The sequence below is a fragment of the Rhinolophus hipposideros genome (genome assembly GCF_964194185.1).
Source record: "Rhinolophus hipposideros genome assembly, chromosome: 1".
Classification (NCBI taxonomy): Eukaryota; Metazoa; Chordata; class Mammalia; order Chiroptera; family Rhinolophidae; genus Rhinolophus; species Rhinolophus hipposideros.
Genome location: NC_138047.1, coordinates 109,488,582 through 109,510,703, shown reverse-complemented (window position 1 = coordinate 109,510,703; position 22,122 = coordinate 109,488,582). Strand labels below are relative to the sequence as shown.

The following is a 22,122-nucleotide window of genomic DNA, read 5'->3' as shown; positions in this document are numbered from 1 at the left end:
CGGCTATTTCTACAAAGTCAGTGCAGTCTTGGGTGCTGGACGGGTGACCACCCCACAAAAACGCTCTGAGAACACTACGGCCAGTCACTGCCCGTCGACGCTGTGGCACAGGTCTTGGGTTACTGCCACAGGCCCTCTGCTCTCTTTAAACAGGTTTCCTTCAGCCTGTGGGGCGGGGCCAGCAGCTCAGTAGTCGTTTTCTAGTGCTGTAGCAGCAGCAATTTGGAGGTCAGGGACCCAAGGCGTCATCAAAGCGGTGCGCACGTGCAGATTCCACCAGACCAGTGCAGGTCCAGACCTGCCCCTTTGGAGGAGCGCTTAACTCTGAAAAGGTGGCGCCTTCATGTAGGCCACGTGTGTCAGGCGCCACATAGTGGTTCCCATCCCTCCAGCTCCTACACTGAAGCCACACAACTCAGTCCTTCCCCACATGTTCTTGGGCCTCCCAATCTGCCATCCCTCCATCAGAGACCAGATGAGTGCCTACGAGCAAGCAAGTCTTTGTGCCAGCTCCATAGAAGGGCGTCTGGGTTTCCAGCTGCCTTCTGTCCCACTTGGAAGGGAAGACCGAGTCCTTGCTGACTTTGACTGTCAGATGCCGTGGGAACACCTCTTCCTGGCACAGGACCCCTGGGCTGTGGAGCCTGGTGTGGGGTTGGGGGCCACCCCCCTTCAAAAGGGACCTCTGCCACCAAGGTGTCCTTCCCGACATTCAACCTCTATCTATGGGATTGGGGTCAACCCGTTTCACATCCCTGCCCTTACCAGTCTCGATGTGGCCTCTTCTTTATATTCTTATAGTGGTTCTGTTCAGCTAGTGTTCAGATGATTCTTGAGGTTGATTATTCTATATAGTGGTACCTTGGTTTTCGATTGTCTCCATTGATGAACATTTCGGTTTACAAACACCGTAAATTTTATGGATTATGGTATCATTAGATAGTAAAATTCATGCTAAATTTGCAGTTTTAGGGGTTGATTTTAAAGGTCTGGAATGGATTAATCCATTTTGCATTACTTGCTATGGGGAAACTGTGCCTCGGCTTTCGAACGTTTCAGAACTCGGTCTTCTGGAATGGATTACATTGGAAAACCAAGGTACCACTGTAATTTATTTGTAATTTTGGTGTGGTCCTGGGATGCAGCAGGCACCGCATTGACGTACTCCGCCATCTTGGACCTCCCTGGGTCCTTCATTATTAAGCTCCTCATTCGTGCAGAGGATGAGAAGCCAGCTCTTTAATTTACAAGCTTGCGACCTTAATCATACCGCTGAGTGTCTTCCAACTTATTCTGACTCAAAACTTAAGACTCCTGGGTCAGTGCAGATGCAGCCCAAGAACTCCCATCCCCTTCCAAGGCAGCCCAGCACTTAGGGGAACCAACACCTGGCACCCTAAAGCATCAGAGGAAGACTGGATTAGGGCAGTGCCAATCTGGGCTGTTAAGATGCTGGGATTCTGGGTAATTTTGTCCTCTGATTTCTAAAGTGTTTGCAACCTTACTTTAATTTATATGTTAAATAACACTCTGAATTCTATACATGAAGGCAAATGTCCTTGGTTGATATCCTAGTAATGACTTTGGCCAGAATCCCCTCAGTCCCAAACCCTGGGATTAGCTGAGGTCCATGGAAACACAGTGGGCCAGGTCATTTACAGTTTACGACACACTACGCTTGTGGAGAATGGTTCCCAAACCCCAAAGCACATTTCTTTTTTTTTTTTTTTAATTTTTTTTTTTTTTTTTTTTTGGTTTTTGAGAGCCCACTGGCCCATGTGGGAATCGAACCGGCAGCCTTCGGAGTTAGGAGCATAGAGCTCTAACCACCTGCGCCACCCGGCTGGCCCCCAAAGCACATTTCATGAGAGATGTTTAGCAGGGACTGAAGTAGGGGAAAAGGTCACACTGATATTACAATGCCCTTCGTTGCTGCCACAGGTAACATCTCTCAGCCTAACTTATAAAACATAATTTATTTTTTGAACTTTTTCCTCTTCAGAGCTTTCCATTCACCTTCCTGTGTAGCCAGGCTGTTAAAAAGCTGCTTCACTTTTCGCTTTCTTTCCGCATCCCTAAAAATAGAAGGAGTAAAAATAAGAAAAAAGAAAAAAACCCATTAGGTTTTGGAGGACAACTGTCCCCTTTTCATATCTGACCTGACAGCATTCAGAACCCCAAGGGGCCCGTGACTCCCATGTCCAGTGCAGAGGAAGGAAAAGGGGGAAGTAGCCTGCCCGACCCGGCCCCCGCCCTCAGTCCCTGCCCAGGCGCCAGGCCCAGGGCCACAGGGCAGCACACCACAGGGCACACCACTGGCTCCCTCACCGTTCCATGATCTCTGAGAGCTGCATCCGGGCCAGGAACTGGTTGTCCTTGCGGATTTCCCGGACGGCGCCTTTAAATTCGCGCTTGTGTTTGTGGATCAGCCTTTTCCTCTCCTGTTCCTCCTTAGTGCTTCCCTGTTTTCTTCCAAACTCGAGGCTAACAGCAGAAAGCCGGCGCCCAGGAGGCAAGAGTCTAGTTGGCCCCAGGTCTCAGCCAGAGCTCCTACCTGTCATGGGCTGTGACCTGCAGCCCTGAGCTCCCGGGGCCCCTGCGGGAACTGGGGATGCCGGGGGGGGGGGGGGGGGGGGCACGGCTGTACTCACACTTTGACCAGCCGCGGGGTGAACATTTTCAGCGGCACCGGCTTGCTCTTCTCACAGATCAGCGGCTGATAGTGCCTCCCTTGGGTTTCCATTTCTGTCAGTATGCTTTGAGACAGCTCCTGAAACACGGAGAACGGAGGCGGTCAGGGGCCTGCCCACTGTGGCCTCACGAGCTCCTCCAATAGGCTCTGTGTCCTACAGGAGGGAGGGGACAGAACAAGACCTTGCCCCCTGCAGACCTGCCTGCCAGTCGGGCCCCATCTGCTAGGTACACGGGGGTGGGTGCATAGCTGTGCTTGTAGGCGTGGCCTGGCTGTGACTGGACTTTCTGTCTCCTTGCCAGTGAGGGAGGGGACTGTGCAGACAGCTCTTCTCTTTCCTCACCCCCTGCATGTGGCAGGACTGCAGGCCCAGAGATTGGGTCAAGTGTCTGATTTAGGCACTTGCAGCATCTAGCAAACGTGACGGCATCTTCTTTTCCAGAGAAACTGGCAGACAGGGCAGCAGTGACACCCCTTTTATGGACCTGTTGGGTGTTGGGTACAGGGGCAGCCTGATGGGTAGCCACCCGGCGGGGCCTTGAGTAGGCCTGAGTTTCGACCAGCCTGTGTGATTTGACCTCACTTTCATCACGAGAAAGAACCAGATGGTTAAGGCATTTCCATCATGGCCTTGGCTTCCAGGAGAGTTGGCTGGGACTTCTAAGGAACTTTCTAGAAGCCAGCTCACTGATATCGGTTCCATTTCTTTCCCCTCACACAGGTGTACCATAGGCACGGCCACCCCCTGGCTCGTCTGGAGGTTCACCTCTGAGGGCCAAATGCCAGCCTCCATGGGACTTCACTCAAGCCACGACCAGCTCAGTTCACCCCGAGTCCACGAACCACCCATGGCCTCTGGGCCAGCCCAAATCCCGTAGGGTCGGACAGCCACTCAGCTCTTTAAGGGACAAGCCACAGACACATCTATGGTAAGTGGATACAGGGTGGAGACCTTCCAACCTTCCACAAGATGACACGATGACCTCATGGCCCATATCCTAGGGGGTCAGAGGTACTACAGCATGAAGAGCTGCAGGGTCATGCCGTGGAGAAGAGGCACAGAAAGCGAGGGGATCAGTATGTGGCTCTAAGGAGAGCGTTCCAGGCAGAGGGAAGGGCACGTGTGAAGACCTGTGCGGAGGTCAGAGCGTGGGAAGGGGAGGGCGAGGCTGACACTGGAGGGATGACTTCCCTTAATGAGATCCCAGGCTGGTGAGGAAAGACGGGAAGTCGGTGCGGAATAGCAGGAAGGCCGAGCTAAAAGGCTGCGGACGCGCATTTAGACGCACACGTGGGAGCTTGCAGGTCAGACAGAGGGAGCCCTTCTGTTGTCTTGTACAGGACGGTAGGACTGTCCTCAGAAAACCTGTGTGGCCCGGGAGGGCAGTAGGCAGGCAGAAGGGCTGACAGCTCTCAGATGACCCAGGCCCAGACTTGGTCCAGCAGCTACTCTCAGTCTCTCACCATCGTGACTCTATTTCGCATTTGTGCTTCTAACTTGCAAAAATGGTGTCCTCGATGACCTGGCCACAATCCCAGAGGCAGGAATGCCACTCCCTGCTCCCCGGCGTGGAAACGGCTGAGCTGGACTGAGTGCTGTTCTGGCAGGGGCCTTACCTGGAGCTCGCGGGGGTGACAGCCAGCAGCCATGTGCTCCGTCAGGAGGGCTTTGAGGGGCCTCATGATGTCGTGGAAGGATGGCAGTGTGGCGTACATGAGCACGCAGTGCTTCACCAGAGACAGGCACACAGCCAGGCAGGACAGCCTGTGAGGGCGAGAGGCAGCTTCAGGGCCCGAGGCAACAAGCCCGGCAAAGGAGAGTGTGCTGCTCACAAGGCTGGAAAACCCGACTCGGGCCGTGGTCGCCGGGGCCTGACAGCGCCAGGCGCTGAGGAGCACAGCACATGCCTTGACAGGAGGGTGTCGTGGGAAGCACGGCAGCTCGAGCCGCCTACTTCAGCTTCTAAATTACTACCTTAATGATCAAGCAGGTATATTTTGGAAATAATACACACATTCTGGGAAACTCACTTTTTTCATGGAAATAATCACCATCAGGACCTGAACAGACATTTTTCCAAAGAAGACACACACATATGGCCAACAGGCACGTGAAAAGCTGCTCAAGGTCACTGATCATCAGGGAAATGCAAGTCAAAACCACAACAGGATACGACCTCACACCCAGGAGGAGGGCTACTGTGGCTGTTCTCAAAAAGCCCAGAAAACAAGTGTCAATGAGGACGTGGAGACACTGGACCCTCGTGCACTGTTGGTGGGAATGTAAAATGGTGCAGCCGCTGTGGAAAAAGTATGGAGGTTCCTCAAAGAATGATAAATTGAGTTACCGTATGATCCAGCAATCTCACATCTGGTTATGTTCCCCAGAGTGAAAGCAGGGTCTCAGAGATTCCACACACCCGTGTTCACAGCTGCAGCAGTCACAACAGTGGAAACGTGGGAGCCTTCGAATGTCCATCAATAGATGATGGACAAGCAGAGGATAGGACATCACACACAAGATCCCACCATCCACAAGCAATGAAGCTGGGGCACCTTGGTGCAGGCTCCCAGGTGATGTCCGGCTCCTGGCGGCCTCTCTGAGGGCCCTGGGAGGTGCTGCACAAGCACAGGTGCCACTGCCCAGGAGGCCCGTACCCAGCATACCTGGTGTGGTTGCCCTCCGTCTCTGTTGGGGCTTTCAGGCCACTTGCCCAGAGGAGGGCGAGGCTCCTCCTCTGCCACGTGGCCGTGTCCTTTTCATCAGACACCACGAGCAGCTCCGAATTCTTCCCAAGTGCTCTGAAAGGGTGCACTGGAATGTAACCTGAATGCAGTGGGACAGGGACAGAGACCTCCGTGTTACTGGGCTCGCGGGCAGGCTCTAAGAGCGAAGCTGCAGAAGGTTCCCTCTTCAGAAACCCACACTGATTTTTACTATGCAGACACGGAGTGACAGCCTTGGCAGGGGTAATGGGGCCATGTCCGAGGACAGACCAGATCCTTGCCCGTACACAGAAATGAAGTGGATTGAAAATTAGGAGAAACAATGGATGACAAGAGAAGCCAATGAGGGGATGGGGGGTCAGTTGGGAATGCTGGGAGGGTGGGGCAGGCTGCAGAGTTCAGCAGGGCAGAGGCCTGTCCTGAAGGGCGAAGGCCAGCAGAGGCCCTGGGGTGTGCAGGACATAACCCCATCACCCAGAGGAGCACCTGAGGAACAGGGAGTGCCCGGCGGGGCAGGCAGGAGTGTGGTACAGGAACAGCAAAAGGGGTAGTAGCCGGGCAAAGGGGGAGAGGCAAGTGGCTGACAGCAGCTCGCCCACGTGCTGCCTGACCTGTATCCAATGCATTCTACACTTCCCCCTGACCACACCCATCTTGATGGGTTTCCCTGGGGGGACTGTGCCTCTCCTGTGCCCACCACGTCGGCACATAGTACGGGTGCAGCCAGGAAGCAGGAGCCACATGCAGGACGGTGCTTTATGAGTTAAAGCAAAAGGACAGGCTTCAGTTAGCAGCCTGAAACAAGGGCCTGCCAGACACCTTAAAGCATAGTTCCTAGGTTTGGAACAGTACTGCCCCGCTGGGCACTTAGGAGGTGCTCAACACCAGACAGGCCGGAAGTGGGAGATCTGGGTCTTGTTCTTGAGATAGAACTGACAGACACGACACAGCGAGGGGACAAAGGCCTAGCGAGTCCTTGGTGTTCCCACGAGGGGAGCAGCGAGCGGGAGGAAGCTCTGGGAGGGTGCCTGGGTGACATCATGGGGGCTGCCTGGAAGTGGGGAGGGGCATAACTGAGAACAACTGAGAAGGTCAACAAGCGCTGAAATGTTTTCTCATCAGAATACGGCTTTTGACTCTTTCCTTCCAGAATTTGGAGCCCGTAGACGCCATCCAGAGGAGTGCTGCCCACGAGACATAAGTGAGCCACACGAGGAACACATTCTTATTGCCACCTTCAATGTACTTTACATGCAGAGCACACATCAGTTCAGACTGCACATATCAATTACCATCCTGATCTCTTCCACGTGTGGGTGTGTACACACGGGCCACATGGAGACAAAAGCTACTCTGGATGATAGGATTTCAGACATTTTTGTCTTCTTTCCATTTTTCCACATTCCAAACTTTCTACAATGAGTATCAGTTACTTTCAGAAGTCTGTAAAAAAATTCTAAAGTATAATACATTTGAAAAAGCTTCAAAACAACTCACCTTGGCTTTGCTTATTTGGAGTTGCTATGTAAAGAATCCCCAGGAGGAAATTAATCAGCTCAGGGATGAACCTCTGTGACAACGACACGTAGTCCAGGAACACACAGCACACAAACAGACCCTTCACAGCGTCTTGGAGAGACTGCACGGGGCACTGGAAGGAATGGGCTCGGTAGAAGGTTCCACACATGGCTCCCAGGTGAGCTGCTTACCCTGAGCTTCTGCACACAGGGGACCACCCCTCTCAATGGTGGAGGGTCAGCGGGCTTCAGGCACAGAGCTTTGTTCATGCTGAGGCCCTTTTGAGTGACAGCCAGTGACTGCAGCCAGCATGCATGGGCATGAGCTGCCTGGGAAAGGAGCTGTTGGGACCTTGTTAAAGCTGAAAGCGGGACAGAGCCCACGTTGGGCTTGATGCCCTCTTCACTAACTTGAAAGGTTGTTTGCTGGGATCACACCCCGCTACGTCCAGGTGCTACATCAGACCCCCCACCCCAGCCCGTCTGGGGCTGCTGGAGCCGGGCTCTGGGAGGGGGCTGGGGCCGCTTCTGACCTCAGTCCCACCTCGTCATCCTGACGGGCCCTTTTGGATGAGCCTGTCTTACGCCTGACCCCAAAGGCCAGTCTCCATGGCCTCACTCAGCACGGCCCCAGGAGATGCTGCCTCTGATGGAGTGGGTGTGACCCTGTACGAGTGCAAGCGGCGCGCACCTTCGTGAGCAGCTGGCTCAGACACACCAGCGTAGGGGTCACGACGGGGTGCCAGAAGTCAGAGGTCGGAAACAGCATCCCAGCGATTTTCAAGTAAATGAGCTGGAAAGGAAGTGTGATGACACAGATTAAAGAAGGAAAAAGAAGTTTAAAATGCTGCCTTTGAAAAGACCCAAGAGTAAAACAGGCTTGCAACCTGTATAACTTGGTGCTGTCACCGTGGCCTCTTGGCCATGGCAGGCCTTACAGGTCGGTCAGTGTCCCCTGGACCCTGTCCCATACACGCTGGAGTGCACCTGTTCTCTCGCACACCACAGACGGCCGGACTCTTCTGGGATGTGCGGGCTTCCCTGGTGGACCAGTGCATGGGCACAGGATGGGGCTGCCCTTTCCGGGGAAGCCCAGCAGGGTTTATGGCCCATAAGGCTGGGCAGAGGTCCTTACCGCCTGGGCGCTGATGACCACCTGCCCCAGCTCAGCAGGAAGCGGCCCAAGGCTCTCAGGCCCACACCGTGAGTCCTGCTCTTAGCCGTGAGCTCAGAGGGAAGAGGACCTCTCCCTTCTCGGACAACCTCACAGAGCCTGCTGGGCAGAATGGCAAGCCTACACGTATACCTTGTAGGGTCACTGTGAGGATTAGGTACAGTATACCCATTATACACATGAGGAAACTGAGGCTCCTGGGGGAACGGAGCTGGGAGCTATGCGCACTGTTCTCTGAACACTGTTATGTGCTCTCTGCCGTCCCGAGCTGAGATCCATTCCCCCCCCACCTGCTCATCAGGCGACAAACGGACCCCAGCGCTCCTGGCCTTGGTTCGAGCAACAGCCAATTGCTAATGGCAGTATTTCTTTGAAGCTGTCAAGGTCTAATGTCATATCAGGTGAAGCGAGACTTAAAACACGTCAAATCAGGGTGGTACAGCCTGGTGGCAGGGTGCATCTGGACCAGGCTGGGAGACGGGCCCCACCACACCCCTAAGGAGTGGGGAGCCTGTGCCAACTGCAGGACAGGAAGCTGCCTGGACTACTTTCCCCCAAGGTGACATATAAAAACAGAAACGTGGCTGTTTTGTCACAGATGACGATGGTAGCAGCTGTTACTTTTAGGAAACTACCATGGGTCAGGCACAGCCTACAGGCTACCCCGACACCAGGCACCAAAAAGGCAGGCATTATTGTAACTGTCACTGCTGCTTACAGAAAAGGAAAGGGGCCAGGACCCCACAGCTCAGACGAAGGACTGGGCTGAGGGCCGGGCAGCCTGCCATGTCACCGCTACATGGCCTCCCCACGAACACTCCTGGCAAAAATGGGCTCCGAGGAGGCAGAGGCTGGATCTCCTTGCCAGGGCTCCAGGTACCCCTTAATCTTGGCTAAATAGGGAAAGGTCTAGTAGGACGCTGGGTAGAAGCTCCCAGAAGAACTGAAGTCAGCAGCAGTGGTTCACAGACACTGGCTCGGACCCTATTTTGTGAAGTCTACTAAAACCAAGAACACAAATCCTGTTAAAAATTTTTAAGTTTCTGCTAATAATTGTTAATTCATTTCAACACAAAGACCCGAAAATGGAATAACTGAACAAGTGTTTCCTCAAAGTTACTGAAGTTGACAATACCACTCATGGCTGTCATAAAACTGTTCTAATGTCTCTTAGTGAATGAACAAACGAGAGGGAGCAAAACCAGCCTGCAGGCGTGGGTCCTCAGAACATCAGCTTCGTTTGCCTTGGAACCTCTTTGCCGTGAAGACAGCGCAGCCTGAGGCATACGCAATCAACCAGTTTCGTGTCATGGGCACACTGCAGGTCACGGTGGCCCTGCAGGTCACTCCGCAAGCTCTAGGGACGGCCCACCTATCGAAGCCATGTCATTTGCTCAGTGCAGTCCTGGTGGCTGCAGGCCCACGACCGGGTCAAAGCGAGCCCAGCTTACCACGTCCAACCCCGGAAACGCGGCTCGACCTTTCGCCTCAATCATCCCTTCCATCTCGTGCATGGCGTCTCGGAGGACAAACTTTATGGAGTTGCCTGCAGACTCAGGAAACATCTGGCACAAGTTATATAAATGCCTGTTAATCAGAAACACAAGTCAGGGGCCAGTGACTCCAGGTACAAAAACACTCTCAGAAAACCCCACACCTCCCACGTTACCATTCTCCTGTGAAGTCACCTGCTGACTGTAACTTTGAACTGAAAATCCCTGGATGAAGCCACTTTTCCTGTTGCTGCTACCTGGCTGGCCTTCCTAGTGCGCCAGAGTTTTGTAGTTGATTTAAAATAATCTATACTGTTTTGCCATTTCCCAAAAACCTGGCCGGGACCTCCAGTAGGAGGAGCTCTACCTGTGGTAACTGTGTGGGGAACACAAGCCACGTGCCCGAAGTGGCTGCCAGTGTCAGGCGCCTGACTGTGAACTCCAGACTCGGCACCAGCACTTCTGAAACGCTGGAGGCTGGCTCGGCACCACGAGGCCACACGTTGTCACTGAGCCTCCCAGTTAGAACTCCCCGCCATGCCTCCCCCCAGCTACCACAGGGCCACCAGCCACCACAGGGGTCTCCGCTTTAGTGCAGGGAGGGTCTGGAAACTGGCCGCTGTCCCTGCACAGGGCGAGAACAGGTGGACAGGATGACGTGCTTCCTAAGAGGAGCCCGGTCTCACTGAGGTGAACACCTAGGGTGACACTGGACTCCCACCGAAGAGGAGCCGGAAATTTCAATGGCTAATGAAACAGCAAGTTGGCCACCGAATACTATGTTCAATCTGACGGGGTTCACTGTAGCTACAAACCCTGCTCTGGGGCGGGGAGCATCTGACCTGTCCCGCGCTGGCGCTGCTGAGAGGACGGCAGCTGGCGCACGCCGCACAGCCCGTTTCCAAGGCCGACCTTAGAAGCTCTGTATTCTAATGATCCTACACAGGATGAACGTGTTCAGCTCAGCCCCACAGCCCACCAGCTTTACTTACACAACCAACTTATCAATTATTCTGAGGTCTGCTGGGTCGTCTGTAGCCACGTCGCCAACGTATTCCAAAAGGAAGCCAAACAGTTTCTGCAGGAACACGATGGAACGGCTCAGTGCTAACCTCAGAACAAAACCACGGACAGCCCACGCACGTCACCACTCTGGCGGGGTGGTGGGGGCTCAGGGCTACCGACGGGTAGAGCACCCCGCTGATCCCCAGGGGGAGCACACACGAGAGTGGGGTCGGGCGTGCACCTCCACAGCGTGGCAGACGACACCTCCATCTTACAAGAAAACCAAGGACGCACCCAAAGTGGGCCTTGCTCAGTGACTGACTGCAGCACATGCGGAGGGGACAGGCTCGTGCAGTCGCCCATTTCCCTGGCTCAGTGTGAAGCAACAGTGCCTGCCTTCCTGGGCCTGCTGTGGGCCTCATGGGTGACGAATGTCAAGGCTTGCTTCTCTCCCTGCTCCAACCCCCAGGCATCACAGCCCGTAGCACGTGTGTGAGGGTGACACGTGCTGGGTGGCCTGCAGGCCCTGGCAGCCCCCGGTGGGCCCACCCTTTACCCCCAACCCTCCACCTGCCTTTCCGCCTACGTACTTCTAATTTTGCTTTGTTTCCCACGGCGAGACTTGGGTGGTTGCATTTCTGAATTCTCTCCACCACCAAAAACTGCTCTTCCACTGATTTTCCTGATAATAAAGACTTCAGCTCCTCATAGGATTCTGGAGCTATGAAAAACACGGAACACACCGCACACTTAGCATTTGAAACGAGAAGGACAAGAAGGACACAGGTATCTGCTAACAGAAGCAAAACCAGCCACAGCGGAAGCAACATTGTTTCTTCCGCTTTACCAAGCGATACCTTAATGGCTGTCTGTGACACATGGATCTCGTCTCACATTGTAATGCCAGACACATCCCACACGTGCTCTGTGTGTCCTGACTGTGAGCTCTGATTAACCTGGGCTCTCAGCGAGCAGGCCCGAGGATAGCTGCCATGAAGAAATGACCGGCAGCCTTTGCTCTATCAGGACTCTGTCCAAACACCCAACACGCAGTGAGGCCAGGTAACAGAGTGGCAGCTTTAGTGCCCAGATGGTTCAGAACGAGCTGGAAAGAGCCATGTGAGTGGAGCAGTGTCGCCACCTGAGATTCCCATGGAAGCCAGCCTCGCCCGTGACTTCGTCCTCTGTGGAAATGACTGAAGTCACAGGACCATGTCGGACTGTGTACCAGAGAAAACAACGTACTGTATCCCACGTCAGATGTTTTGTGGCCAATCAAGTGTGCCGAGGTGTGAACACAGGCAGCCTTCCCAAGGCCACTCACTCACCTCCCGGCCCCGCCCTGGGTCTCCATGGCAGCTGCCCGCCCACCACAAAAGGCTGACTGTTTAAAAACAGCAGGAAGATGCTTCTACGGAAAGGTGTGTGTGTGCTGTCACCTGCTGATGACCCACAGAATGCCTGTGGGCACGCAGCCAGGGCTAACCCTCATGCCAGCGCCTGGGTCAGGCCCCAGGGTGACACCAGACAGACCGAGGAGGAAGATGGCCGTGCTCATCCAATAGCCAAGACTTAACAGACAGATCGTGTCCACCCTCAGTCCCCACGCCACGTGCGCAGCCCCTGCATGGCAGGCTTATCGCCAGGCTGGGTGTCCTTCTGAAACCTCAGAAAACCCGACTTTGTGTCACCTGCAAACGTATAGGGCAGCTCAGTTCTTGCAGCTTCTCGAGCTTCCAGGTCACCGCCTGCCGACCTCTTCCCAGGAGCCCGCTGCTCCCGCTTCGGCCTCTCACTTTCCTCCTCGCTTTCTATGTCGGGCTCCAGGTCCGAGTGGCTGCCCGAGCTACCGCTGTCCTCTGTGTCCCCCTCACTTGAGTCCTCGCCCTCTTCCTCTGCGCTCTCACCGTCACTGGCCGCCTCACTTTGCTCTCCTTCGACGTTCATTTTTCCGTCCTGGGACAGAATGCCGGAAGCACAGGTGTCACGACCCCAGAGACTCAGTGGTCGGGGCACCGGGTTACTACGTCAAATGCTGTGCACACAGTGCTTTATCTCACTCGCGTGCAAGGAACACAAACACTGTGCTGCAGCTGTCCACTGGCCAGGGCTTCCCTGCTCACCCCCTCTGATGCCACCCCGGGCCACAGGGCTAAAGGCCTGGGAACATGTTCTCCAAACCCTGCTGCCAGCACTAGGGGTACCAGCGGCTGTGCAGCAGCCACCACTGGCTCTGGGACTGGGGAACACCTGGGTCAGCCGGGGCTTCCTGGTATTTGGGCTGCACCTGGAAGAAACCCTGTCCCCCCCCAGATAACCCAGTGTTTTGGGAGCACCTAGTTCCCTGCCTCGGATCCTCTTCTGCCCATACACCTGCCTGCCCTAACCCTGAGGGGTACACTCTAAAAGGGCTTATGGGCCTTATGGGGTTTATAAATGAACACCACACCAGCGTTAGAAAAGCACGCTGAGTATTGGACTCAGAAGCATTCAGGACGCTCAGCTCTAGTGAGCTGCCCGGTGTCTGTGCTGAGTGCACGCAGAACTCAGACACCGGTCAGCAGCCAGAGGAGCCTGGTCGGCCCCGTATTATCTGCGTTCCCACTCCAGACACGGTGAGAACTATGTCACTGTCTGCTCGTGTCTCGGTGTCTGATACTCCATAAACACCCAGAGAACTGCAGAGACTTTCAAAAAGACAATTTTCATCTGTGACGAACCTACTAAAGGAAACATCGGAAAGTGTGTTCTTTTCAGGCAGAAAGCAAAGAAAGGCGAATGTCTTACTTTGTAAGAAAGCAGACGCCTGTCGTCTCTGTCTAGTATGAAGCCGTCACTTAAGTCATCTGCAGACACGTGTTTTGGTTTCTTGGTGTTTTCATCCTCACCTTTTCCAAGCATTCTTCGGAGCCTGTCAGCCTGAGAGGAAAGAGAGAAGCCATGTGACGTGTTCATCGCACGAGTGACAAGGAGCCAGGCTATCCTGCTCTGTGGCAGCCCTCAGAGCTCTGGCTGCCTTTAGGCTTCTAGCAAACATGTGGACACTTGGTTGTATCATGTCAAAGACTCTTCTTAACAAAAAACACAAACACTGTGGCAGAAATGTCTTCCAATGACAAGAAAGGCAAGCCCGTTACTCTGGGGTCTTCCTGGTCACATCATGCCAGCCCACCTGATTGTCCCAGCCACTTCACAGAGCGTGGACAGCTTACCCTGAGATTGGCATGTGGCCAAACCAGCAGCCCGATGCGTATTATGTGAAAACACACCGGACATAGGAAGAGGCCCATGACGAGGTTAGAGTAAGAAGACCAGACAGAGGACAGCGTGTCTCGATTTCATTTTTGTTTCCATACGATGACATTTACAAACCCTTTTCTAAGGCACAGAATAGAGAAGGCAGTGTACTATATTGTCAGCAACTGTTTTAGGTGAAGGGACTATAAAAATCATCAATTGTTTATTTGGCGTGTCCAGGCATTATCTGAACTTTTTTGCTTTTATAATCAGAAAACACATATATATATTTATAGTAAAATAAACATAAACTTTAAATAGCCTAAAAAGGTTTCATTGATTAAAGCAGAGTTTCTTCGTCCCACCTTACAAAACAGAGCAACAAGGCCCTAAACGAAGGTCAGAACAGTCCCCTTCCCACCCCCCCACAGCGCTGGGGCTGCCCAGTGCTGTGTCCCCGTCCCCACACCTCCAGGTTCTTGAGCCGCTCCTCTTCCTCCCTGACCAGCTCCTCTTCCGTTTTCATCCTGTTAGAGGGCTGTGCCTTCATTTCAAAGCCAAGCTCATGAACCACCATGTCATAGGCATCAGGCTGGGGCAGAAAGAAGGAACGTGTCATTTTTTAGAAGAAAAAGGCATACACAGCTGGCTTCCTGCACTTCCAGCCGTGGCTACACACCATCACGGAAGACACTAAAGCACATTTTGAGCCTTTTCTTCTTGAGAGGAAGCTCAAGAAGCTTCTCCACAGTGTTAAGGACATTTTCAGGTCATATAGGACTTCTCGCTTCTAGAAAGTTCTCCTCAAAATATATCTGTATTAATAAAACTAAACATTGCTCATCTAGGTGTACACCCCCTAAAAGAGAGCTCAGGTGAAGGTAACAGCAAGGGTGCCTCACAAGGACATCCAGACAGCCACGTGACCGGGTGATCCGGGACAAGACTTGCTATTTCCTAGAAACCAGCTACTCAGATGAATGCAGCTTGTCAACAATTTAGACTAAAAGAATGCACTGGGAACCAAATAAGTAAACGTATTAATTCAAACATCATCTGGCGGTCTCGCTGCCGAACTATTTCTCATACCAAAAAATAGCTGTTTTCTTTATTTTTGAGTAGACATTGAAGTAATTTTTAGTTTATCTCTACCTCGACATAACACGTAGCAGATAACCTGATAACAGTTCAATGGAAACTTGGATCCTAACAGAAACGGAGACGCAAGTTGTTGCGGCCAAGGCCACAGCCCAAGAGGACGCCTGGCCACCACCTTCTCTCCAGAGAAGGTCAAGTGAGCAGTGAGCTCAGCGTCTGCTTCAGCCACTCGGCCCTACCTCAGGTTTCCCCTTTTTGTCTCTGTTCTCCGACTTGGGCGCCTTGTGTGCCAGGAGAGCCTGGATTTCCTTCCAGTCTTGGTCTAGCTTCTCTGTGAGCTCCAGGGCATCTTCTCGCTGAGCTTGTCTCTCCCTCTGGGAAAGAAAGCAGACACAGGCGTACCATTACTGCTTGGCTCTGACGGGCGGCCTGACATCAGCGTCCAGCCTACACGCGACAACTGAATGCGTCAACAGAGAAGAAACCACAGGACATTGGTGTCTGCTACAAAGCTACCAAGTCTCCCCGCGGAGCCCTCGTTTCCTGCCGTGGACTGCTCGTGCTGGTGCAAAGCGGTGCCAGTCCCAGAACCTGTGAAAATGCTGCAACCAACCAAGCAAGCAACCAACAAAACCCCAAACCCCAAAACATCAGAGGTGAATTCTTGACAAAGTCTCAAATACTCCTATTTAAAATGGATGCTTTTCTACGTTCACAGACAGCAGTCCACAGCCTGGAAGTGTGCAGGGAACGAGAGGTGAGAGCATCTGGGGGCGCGTCTCACGAGGGAGCGCGTCTCACGAGGGAGCGCCCCATGCCCACGGTGTAAGCAGCGCACCTTGTCCTGCTTTGACTTCGCCACGAGCTCCTCAATCAGTTCTCTGCGTGATTTGGGTCTCGCCTCGTCCCCGCCTGGCAGCTGCGCTGTCTTCTTATGAAGGAGTCCGCCGCCTCCAAAATGAGCCGCTGTCAGCTCGGCTGGAGACAGAGCAGAAAGCACAGCCGTGAAGCCCGGGAGCGGCTGTCACCGCCTTCTGCCAACGTTTGTCCAGGTGCAGTCCTGAGGGCTGATTCCACATTCAAGAAAAAGTCCTCACACCCAAAGGCTGGCCTGAGACCCTGGGCACAGTAGCACTTAAGAAATACCCAAGGTGAACCACTCTTTCCACGAAAACCCCGAGACAGAAAACCACCCACCTGCCACGATCCGAGGGACGGAAACACCACAAAAAGAGGACCTGTTTAACTGCATTCAAATCTCATGAGAGCGGCAAATACAGTAAAGCGAGCTAGAAGCTGAGCCCTGGGAAGGGTAGTCGAGGACCAGGGCCACTGCCACCCTCCCACCCCTCACAGCTCCTCCGACGGCGACAAGTCATTGCTCCTCAAACAGCCTGAGTTACCAGGCAGACGCCAGAAAGAAAACACGTGGGCATCAACTAGTTGGAGTGGAAAGAAAACATCCAGTTTCTTGGATGGGAAAATGGAGGCTTAGGTGGTAAGCAATTTGCCCCGTATCTCATGCCAGCAACAGAAACAGCACCTTTTAGGCTGCCTTTCCAGCTGCTGGCCTTCTCACTCTACCCAGCCTCGGGCCGAACTGGGGTCCACAGCCCTGCTCCCCGCCAGGCCGCACCCCAGCTCCAGCCCCTCTTGCTCTAATCGTGCTTCCTTGCTGAAGCTGCCGCCTGGTTACGTCAAACTACACTTGTACCTGTGCAGATGGACAAGTCCCCTTGCTTCTCTGAGCTCCTGGGTAAAATGGCCTGGAGGATGCAGAAGAGCTTTTTTGGCCTCCGAAAGCCTCTGTCTACCTTCCTTATCTATCTACATCTGCATATACACCTTCTTAAAGGTCTACAATTAGGAAAGTAAGAAAACCCTGTTACATGTGGAATTTCTAGAGGTTAATGATCAGTGGCACTTTTACCTGGCACTATTTCTCAACGTCTCCAAGAAGGGCAGAAACCAAGTCCAGTACTGAGCAGACTGTCCCCTCGTCCCAGCCCTTACCAGATAGCGTTCCTCTTTCCTCGGTGTCGCTGTCACTGTCGACAATGTCATTGTGCTTTTCGATGTCCGCCAAAGACTGGCCGTAGTGAGTTAATTCTTCATCTTCGTTTAGGTTGTAGATGTTTCTTTTTTCATGTTGTCGCTGACAAAGGGGAAAAAGAAATCTGTTTCCTAAAATTTCCACATCCATTTAATAGCAAAACCCAATTGTTTTTCTATTATTCATACAACGTGACAATGTAGCCTAAGCAGCTTTAAGATTATTCTGGATCATGTGAGTGATCATTCAGATATAAACAGAACCCGCGGAAGTCAAGAGATCAGGCTAAGCTACTGGTCTCTCAGGCGGCTTTTCTCACCGGAAGGTTCCAGCACCCACTCACTCTCCACCCACCCGAGCTGAAGCAGGACTTTCGTCAAAACTTGAGGACACATCACTGCCTGCCGTGCACTCTGGTTAAGACATTTATCCACCTGCCTGCTGCCTGCCGCAGGGTGCTTCCTCTTTGGCCTCCCCAGCCAAGGGACGGGGCTGAGGACCCACCCGCTGTACCCAGTGGGCTGGTGCCCACAGCAGCGTAAGTGAACTGGGAATCTGCCTTCTCCTTGTGCTCGACTTCCGTGCCCAATGGCACCACTGGTCCCCGTACCTGCTCGACTTCCGTGCCCAATGGCACCACTGTCCCCGTACCTGCTCGACTTCCGTGCCCAATGGCACCACTGTCCCCGTACCTGCTGTTCCAGAGCGAATCTCTTCAGCATCTTCTCCTCTGGGCTCATGTTGCTGTTGTATTCCCCAAACCGTCTGTCTGTAAACACATTGGACTTCTCTCTTTCCTTGTATTCCTTTAGTAGAGTCTGGGTTCGCTGAAAAACAGATCATAAAACAATCTCACACTGGTCCTGCCAACTCTGTGTTCTGATGCTTGCCGATCTTAGCCCCCAAGGGAAAAACGCTTCCACAAGACGACACTACAATGGCTCTAACAAATTGGAAGATGACACACACTGCCACCTGGCCATTATGTATGTCTTAGGCCACTGAAACCAAGAGTCCCTCTTGGTTTCAGGGGGCCAACCTTCTGGCTGGAAAGATGGGCGTCGGTGCTGAGGGGAAGCTGGGCTGCTGCCGTACAGTGGAGCAGACGGCAGTCTCCAGGGTGCACTCTGTACTGGCGAGCCCAAGACGGAAGGTTACAGAGAAATGCCAGCGACCAAAGATAAAGCAGAGCCTGAGGCTATTGCATCAGGTAAGGAAGCTGGAGGAGCTGGGGGTCTAGCTGAGAGGGAGAGAAATACAGAACAAGGAGCTGAAAAGGAAGCCATAATATCAACTCCATGACCAATGTCAGGCACAGAATGTGACAGCTGCATGTTTGCTCTCTGCTGTCACATACACGCATTTATTTTATACACAGCCAATCGTCGTCACTCACGGAGTCCACGCCTGCAAATCTGCCTACTTGCTAAATACACTTGTAATCCCAAACCAGCTCCTATGGACTCTTGTGGTCATTCACTGACATGGGCATGAGGCCCAGGAGGTGCAGCCGAGTGTGGACATGGGTCCCAGTGAGGACTTGGGGAGAACCGAACCTCTCTGCACACAGGCGATAATGGTGTGGACCTCAGGCCGCTCTGAGGGAGCCCAAGAGTTCACAGAGAAGAAGGCTCAGGACGGAGCGGGCCTGCGCTAACTGCTGTGTGAGTGGGAAGCTCCCGAGTCTGGGCTGGGTCCCAGCGCTGAGTCACAGAGCTGAAGTCAGTGAAGTCCTGCTCCGTCTCGATTTCCTCAGGTGTATAATGGGGGTAATCACAGCACTTCCCTCACAAGGCTGACCGAGGACTGCACGTCAACGTGCCAACACAGTGCCTGCCCCACTGTGCGGGATCAGTGCAGTAACTTTTGTTATTTTACAGATGATAAAGTGACGGCGGGGCCTGGCAGTCTCAGCAGCAAGCCTGCTCTCTCTGGAGCAAGTGCTGCCCTTGACTAGAGAAGACGAAGTGACAGCCCATTCACTTTCGAGGGAGCCGCACAGACCGAGACCCAAGGGCACCTCGTCAGCCGTTTTTCCCACACACGTATCATGACCTAACTTAATTGGACGATCTGTGTTTCCTGCAGACGGCTCTGAGCTCTTCGTCTTCATGCCTCATGACACCTCATGACACAGGAAAGCGTACCTTCAGCTCTGCCTGGGGACATCCTGCTCACCCTCCAGAGCTCGAGTGTGACTCCCTCTGTGAAGACTGTTCTGACTCTCCTAACTGTTACACCTTCACTCTGAGCCTCGAAGCACTAAGGTTCTCCATCTAATTCCTGCAAATACTGAATTTCTATTGTGGACCAAACCCTGGGAATTCAGAGGCAGCCAGGCCCCCTCTGGGCCTCTCACTGCCAGGCCTTCAGCACGGAGGACAGAGCTGGACCCGTCAGACACTAGAGGTCTGCACAACCTCTCCTGTTTGGGTTGTGGGGCTGGGGAAAGGACCAGAGCGGTGGCTTGGGCTGGCCCTTGAGAGAGGTGGGGGACAAGACCGGCCTTTGGGGCAAACTGAGTTGCAAAAGGCAAAACAAGGACAATAAGTTGGGGCCAGATTGTGAAGAAGTCTGAGAAGTCTAAGAACAATAGCTAGTATTCAGAGAATACTTACAATGGGCTAAATGTGCAATTTTATTTATTTCTTATAACCGCCATGAGAGACAGGATGTATATTATCCCCACTTTAGAAATGAGAAAACCGAGGCTTAAGTGGTAAACACAAACATGCCAATTCTAGAGCCCACACCTGCCTGGGGGTGTACAATAGGGGACTCATGCAAGTCAGCTGGAAGTTTGTCTCGTTATTGAACACACTGCCAGCTCCTTGCAATAAGGATGACAACTGGCTCGTACACTGTGTGACAAAATATAGGTTACGTGCCCTTGAAGGTGGTGGCCAAGTCTTCATTTACCTTTATGTCCCCAGTAGCCAGAGCAGAGCTTAAATGTAAGTGCTCAGTGGAGCATTAAGGCTTCGCATTTGAACCGAGTGCAAACCCTAACCCTTACCAGTTGTGTGATGTTAGGAAATTCACTTGTCCTTTTCGTGCCTTAATTTTTTCACCAACCTAATGTATCTTAGAAGCTGCATCTAGGATGCCACTTGAATTGAATTTGAAAGGTACAGAATACTCTGTGACCATCAACACAGGAAAGATGAAAGCGATGACACTTTCCGTACAAGGCAGCATTTCAGTTACCCTGCAAGGGACAAGGTTGTGTGCTTCAAATGAGAGATGTGCTGCTTCTTCAAACATCTATTGCATCCTACGTAATCCCGGATACTGCGAAGAGAAAGGTCCATGGTGCCTAAACCTGCAGAACTCAATCTAGATGAGGAGGAGGTACAACAGGTCTGTAAGATGCCATGGCAGCACTGGAGTGATTACCTGTCTACCTACCTTATCTATCTACATCTGCATATACACCTTCTTAAAGTTCTACAATTAGGAAAATAAGCAAACGCTGTTACGTGCGGAATTTCTGGAGGTCAATGATTAGTGGCACAAGTGTGCTGGGTCTCGAAGGAGGGGCAGTTTTCCAGGGGAGAGGTCATGCCAGGCCATGCGAAAGCAGAGGCCTGAAGACACAGTCCAACGGTATGGAACATACATGCTGTGTGACATCTGGCTGTGCCCGGCACTCTCCTCGGGGCTCTAAACGAACGCCTCTGGTCCTTCCAACAGCCCTAGGATGTAGGTGTTATCGTGATCACCATTTTACGGACGAGGACACGGAGGCGCAGAGAAGTGGCCAGGTTGCCCAAGGCCTCCTGGTTAGCCAGCGTGTGGCCCAGGTCGTGGCCGCCGGCCACTGAGTCCGTGCCGCGCCGGAGTCCGTTCAGAACTCACGCAGGGGCAGAGGCTGTGGTGTGGTGGTCAGGCCCGGCCGGGGGCAGCGGGGAGGGCGGGCGCGCCGTCGGGAGCGGCTGGCAGGCAGTCCGTGCCCCCGACAGCACCAGGCGGGGGCGGCGGTCGCTGCCGTCACGCAGGCCCAGGACGGGGACGCCCAGCAGGGAGGGCCCGGCGGGCGGGGGCCCCAATGTACCTTCTGGATGGCCCGTGCGCGCGACGCCCCGGGCAGCCCCACGGCGTGGCGCGTCTTCCTGCCCAGGATCTGGAACTTCTGCCTGTTGACTTTCACTTCGAACGGGTTGGGGTTGGGCCGCGCCCGGCCGCCCCGCGCTCCCGCGGGGGCCTTCGTGCGCGCCCCGGCCGCCTTGGCCTTTCCCATGGCGTACACTCACCGCGCCCCGAGACAGCCGACCCCGCACGGCCTCACACACCGGAGGAGGCCAGGCGACGGCCGAGGCAGCCGGCGGAGAGCGGCCCACCGCGGAGCCACGTGCGGGGCCTGGGCGCCGCCCCCGCCGTCAGGTCGCGAGAACTGCCCGCGAGAAGCGCGCACATCCGGCTCGGCCCGCTCGCCTGCCGGCCGGGCGCCTACAACTCCCAGCAGGCCACGCTCTCCCGCCGCGCCGCGTCCTGCGCGCGCGGGGCCTTCTGGGAGCTGCAGTGTCCTGCGCGGCGCCGCGGCCGCTCCTGCGCTCCGGCTGAGCGGCGCTCGAGCTGCGTCCTCCGGGAAGCCGTTAGAGGGCGCCGGCCGCGGTGCGAGGAGGCGGCGGTGCGAGGAGGCGGCGGCGGCGGCGGCCGTGCCAGCGAGCCCTTCTCTGGGGCCGGGATCGGCCGAGACTCCGGGCGTCCTGGGAGCTGGGTCCTGAGGGCAGAGTTGGGCGCAGGACACGTGGGTGATGGGGCCGGGAGCCCCGGCCACGGCGCGGCGGCGGTGACCGCGAAGACCCCCGGCGGCCGCGCTGCCAGCTCCTCTCGCCGCGTCCCGGCGGGAGCCCCGGGCCGGCGCCAGCAGCGGAGGCGGCGGCGCAGGCGGGCCCGGAGGCGGCGGCGCTGGTGCTGGCCGTGGCGGCGGCGGCGGCGGGGCGAGTCTCCCGGGCCCCGCGTGAGGCCCGGCAGGCCGGTGGCGGCCGGCGAGCGATGCGCGGGGGCCCCTCCCCTGCCTCCCGCTGTCGGCCGAGCCGGGCCGCCGCCGCGTGGGCGTCGTGGGCGGCCCATGGAGCTGGAAAACCTCGTGGCCAACTCGCAGCTGCTGAAAGCGCGCCAAG

General features: G+C 54.5%; 2 protein-coding genes and 1 long non-coding RNA gene across 7 annotated transcripts in view; 2 read left to right on the top strand and 1 right to left on the bottom strand.

Moving 5' to 3' along the window:
* Positions 1 to 7,757, top strand: part of LOC308507713 — a 16,372-nt gene extending 8,615 nt beyond the window's left edge. The window contains exons 2-3 of the long non-coding RNA XR_013994905.1: positions 3,414 to 3,621; positions 6,570 to 7,757. This is a non-coding gene — a long non-coding RNA (uncharacterized lncRNA). The remainder of the gene's footprint in view (positions 1 to 3,413; positions 3,622 to 6,569) is intronic.
* NOP14 (NOP14 nucleolar protein) lies at positions 1,958 to 21,432 on the bottom strand. Its single transcript, XM_081071661.1, has 18 exons — positions 21,051 to 21,432; positions 17,689 to 17,823; positions 16,957 to 17,098; positions 15,782 to 15,921; positions 15,183 to 15,317; positions 14,315 to 14,437; positions 13,396 to 13,527; positions 12,300 to 12,564; positions 11,199 to 11,329; positions 10,596 to 10,681; positions 9,562 to 9,697; positions 7,628 to 7,729; positions 6,917 to 7,070; positions 5,360 to 5,519; positions 4,310 to 4,457; positions 2,652 to 2,770; positions 2,329 to 2,484; positions 1,958 to 2,075 (listed from the first exon to the last, which is right to left on the bottom strand). The coding sequence occupies exons 1-18, from the start codon at positions 21,234 to 21,236 to the stop codon at positions 1,976 to 1,978; spliced, it is 2,550 nt and encodes an 849-aa protein (XP_080927787.1). The 5' UTR covers positions 21,237 to 21,432; the 3' UTR covers positions 1,958 to 1,975.
* GRK4 (G protein-coupled receptor kinase 4) overlaps positions 21,415 to 22,122 on the top strand; it is a 58,904-nt gene continuing 58,196 nt past the window's right edge. For all 5 annotated transcript variants that reach the window (XM_081071798.1, XM_081071796.1, XM_081071795.1 and 2 more), the window contains exon 1: positions 21,415 to 22,122. In XM_081071798.1, the coding sequence (XP_080927924.1) occupies positions 22,071 to 22,122 (52 nt within the window). In that variant the 5' untranslated portion in view covers positions 21,415 to 22,070.

Excerpts from the sequence above, each read along its gene's own strand:
- NOP14 (XM_081071661.1), bottom strand. The coding sequence starts at position 21,236 with ATGGGAAAGGCCAAGGCGGCCGGGGCGCGCACGAAGGCCCCCGCGGGA. Across the intron at positions 7,071-7,627 it reads TGAGCCAGCTGCTCACGAAG|TGCCCCGTGCAGTCTCTCCA; the intron begins GTGCGCGCCGCT and ends CATTCCTTCCAG. Across the intron at positions 4,458-5,359 it reads ACGGAGGGCAACCACACCAG|GCTGTCCTGCCTGGCTGTGT; the intron begins GTATGCTGGGTA and ends TCGCCCTCACAG.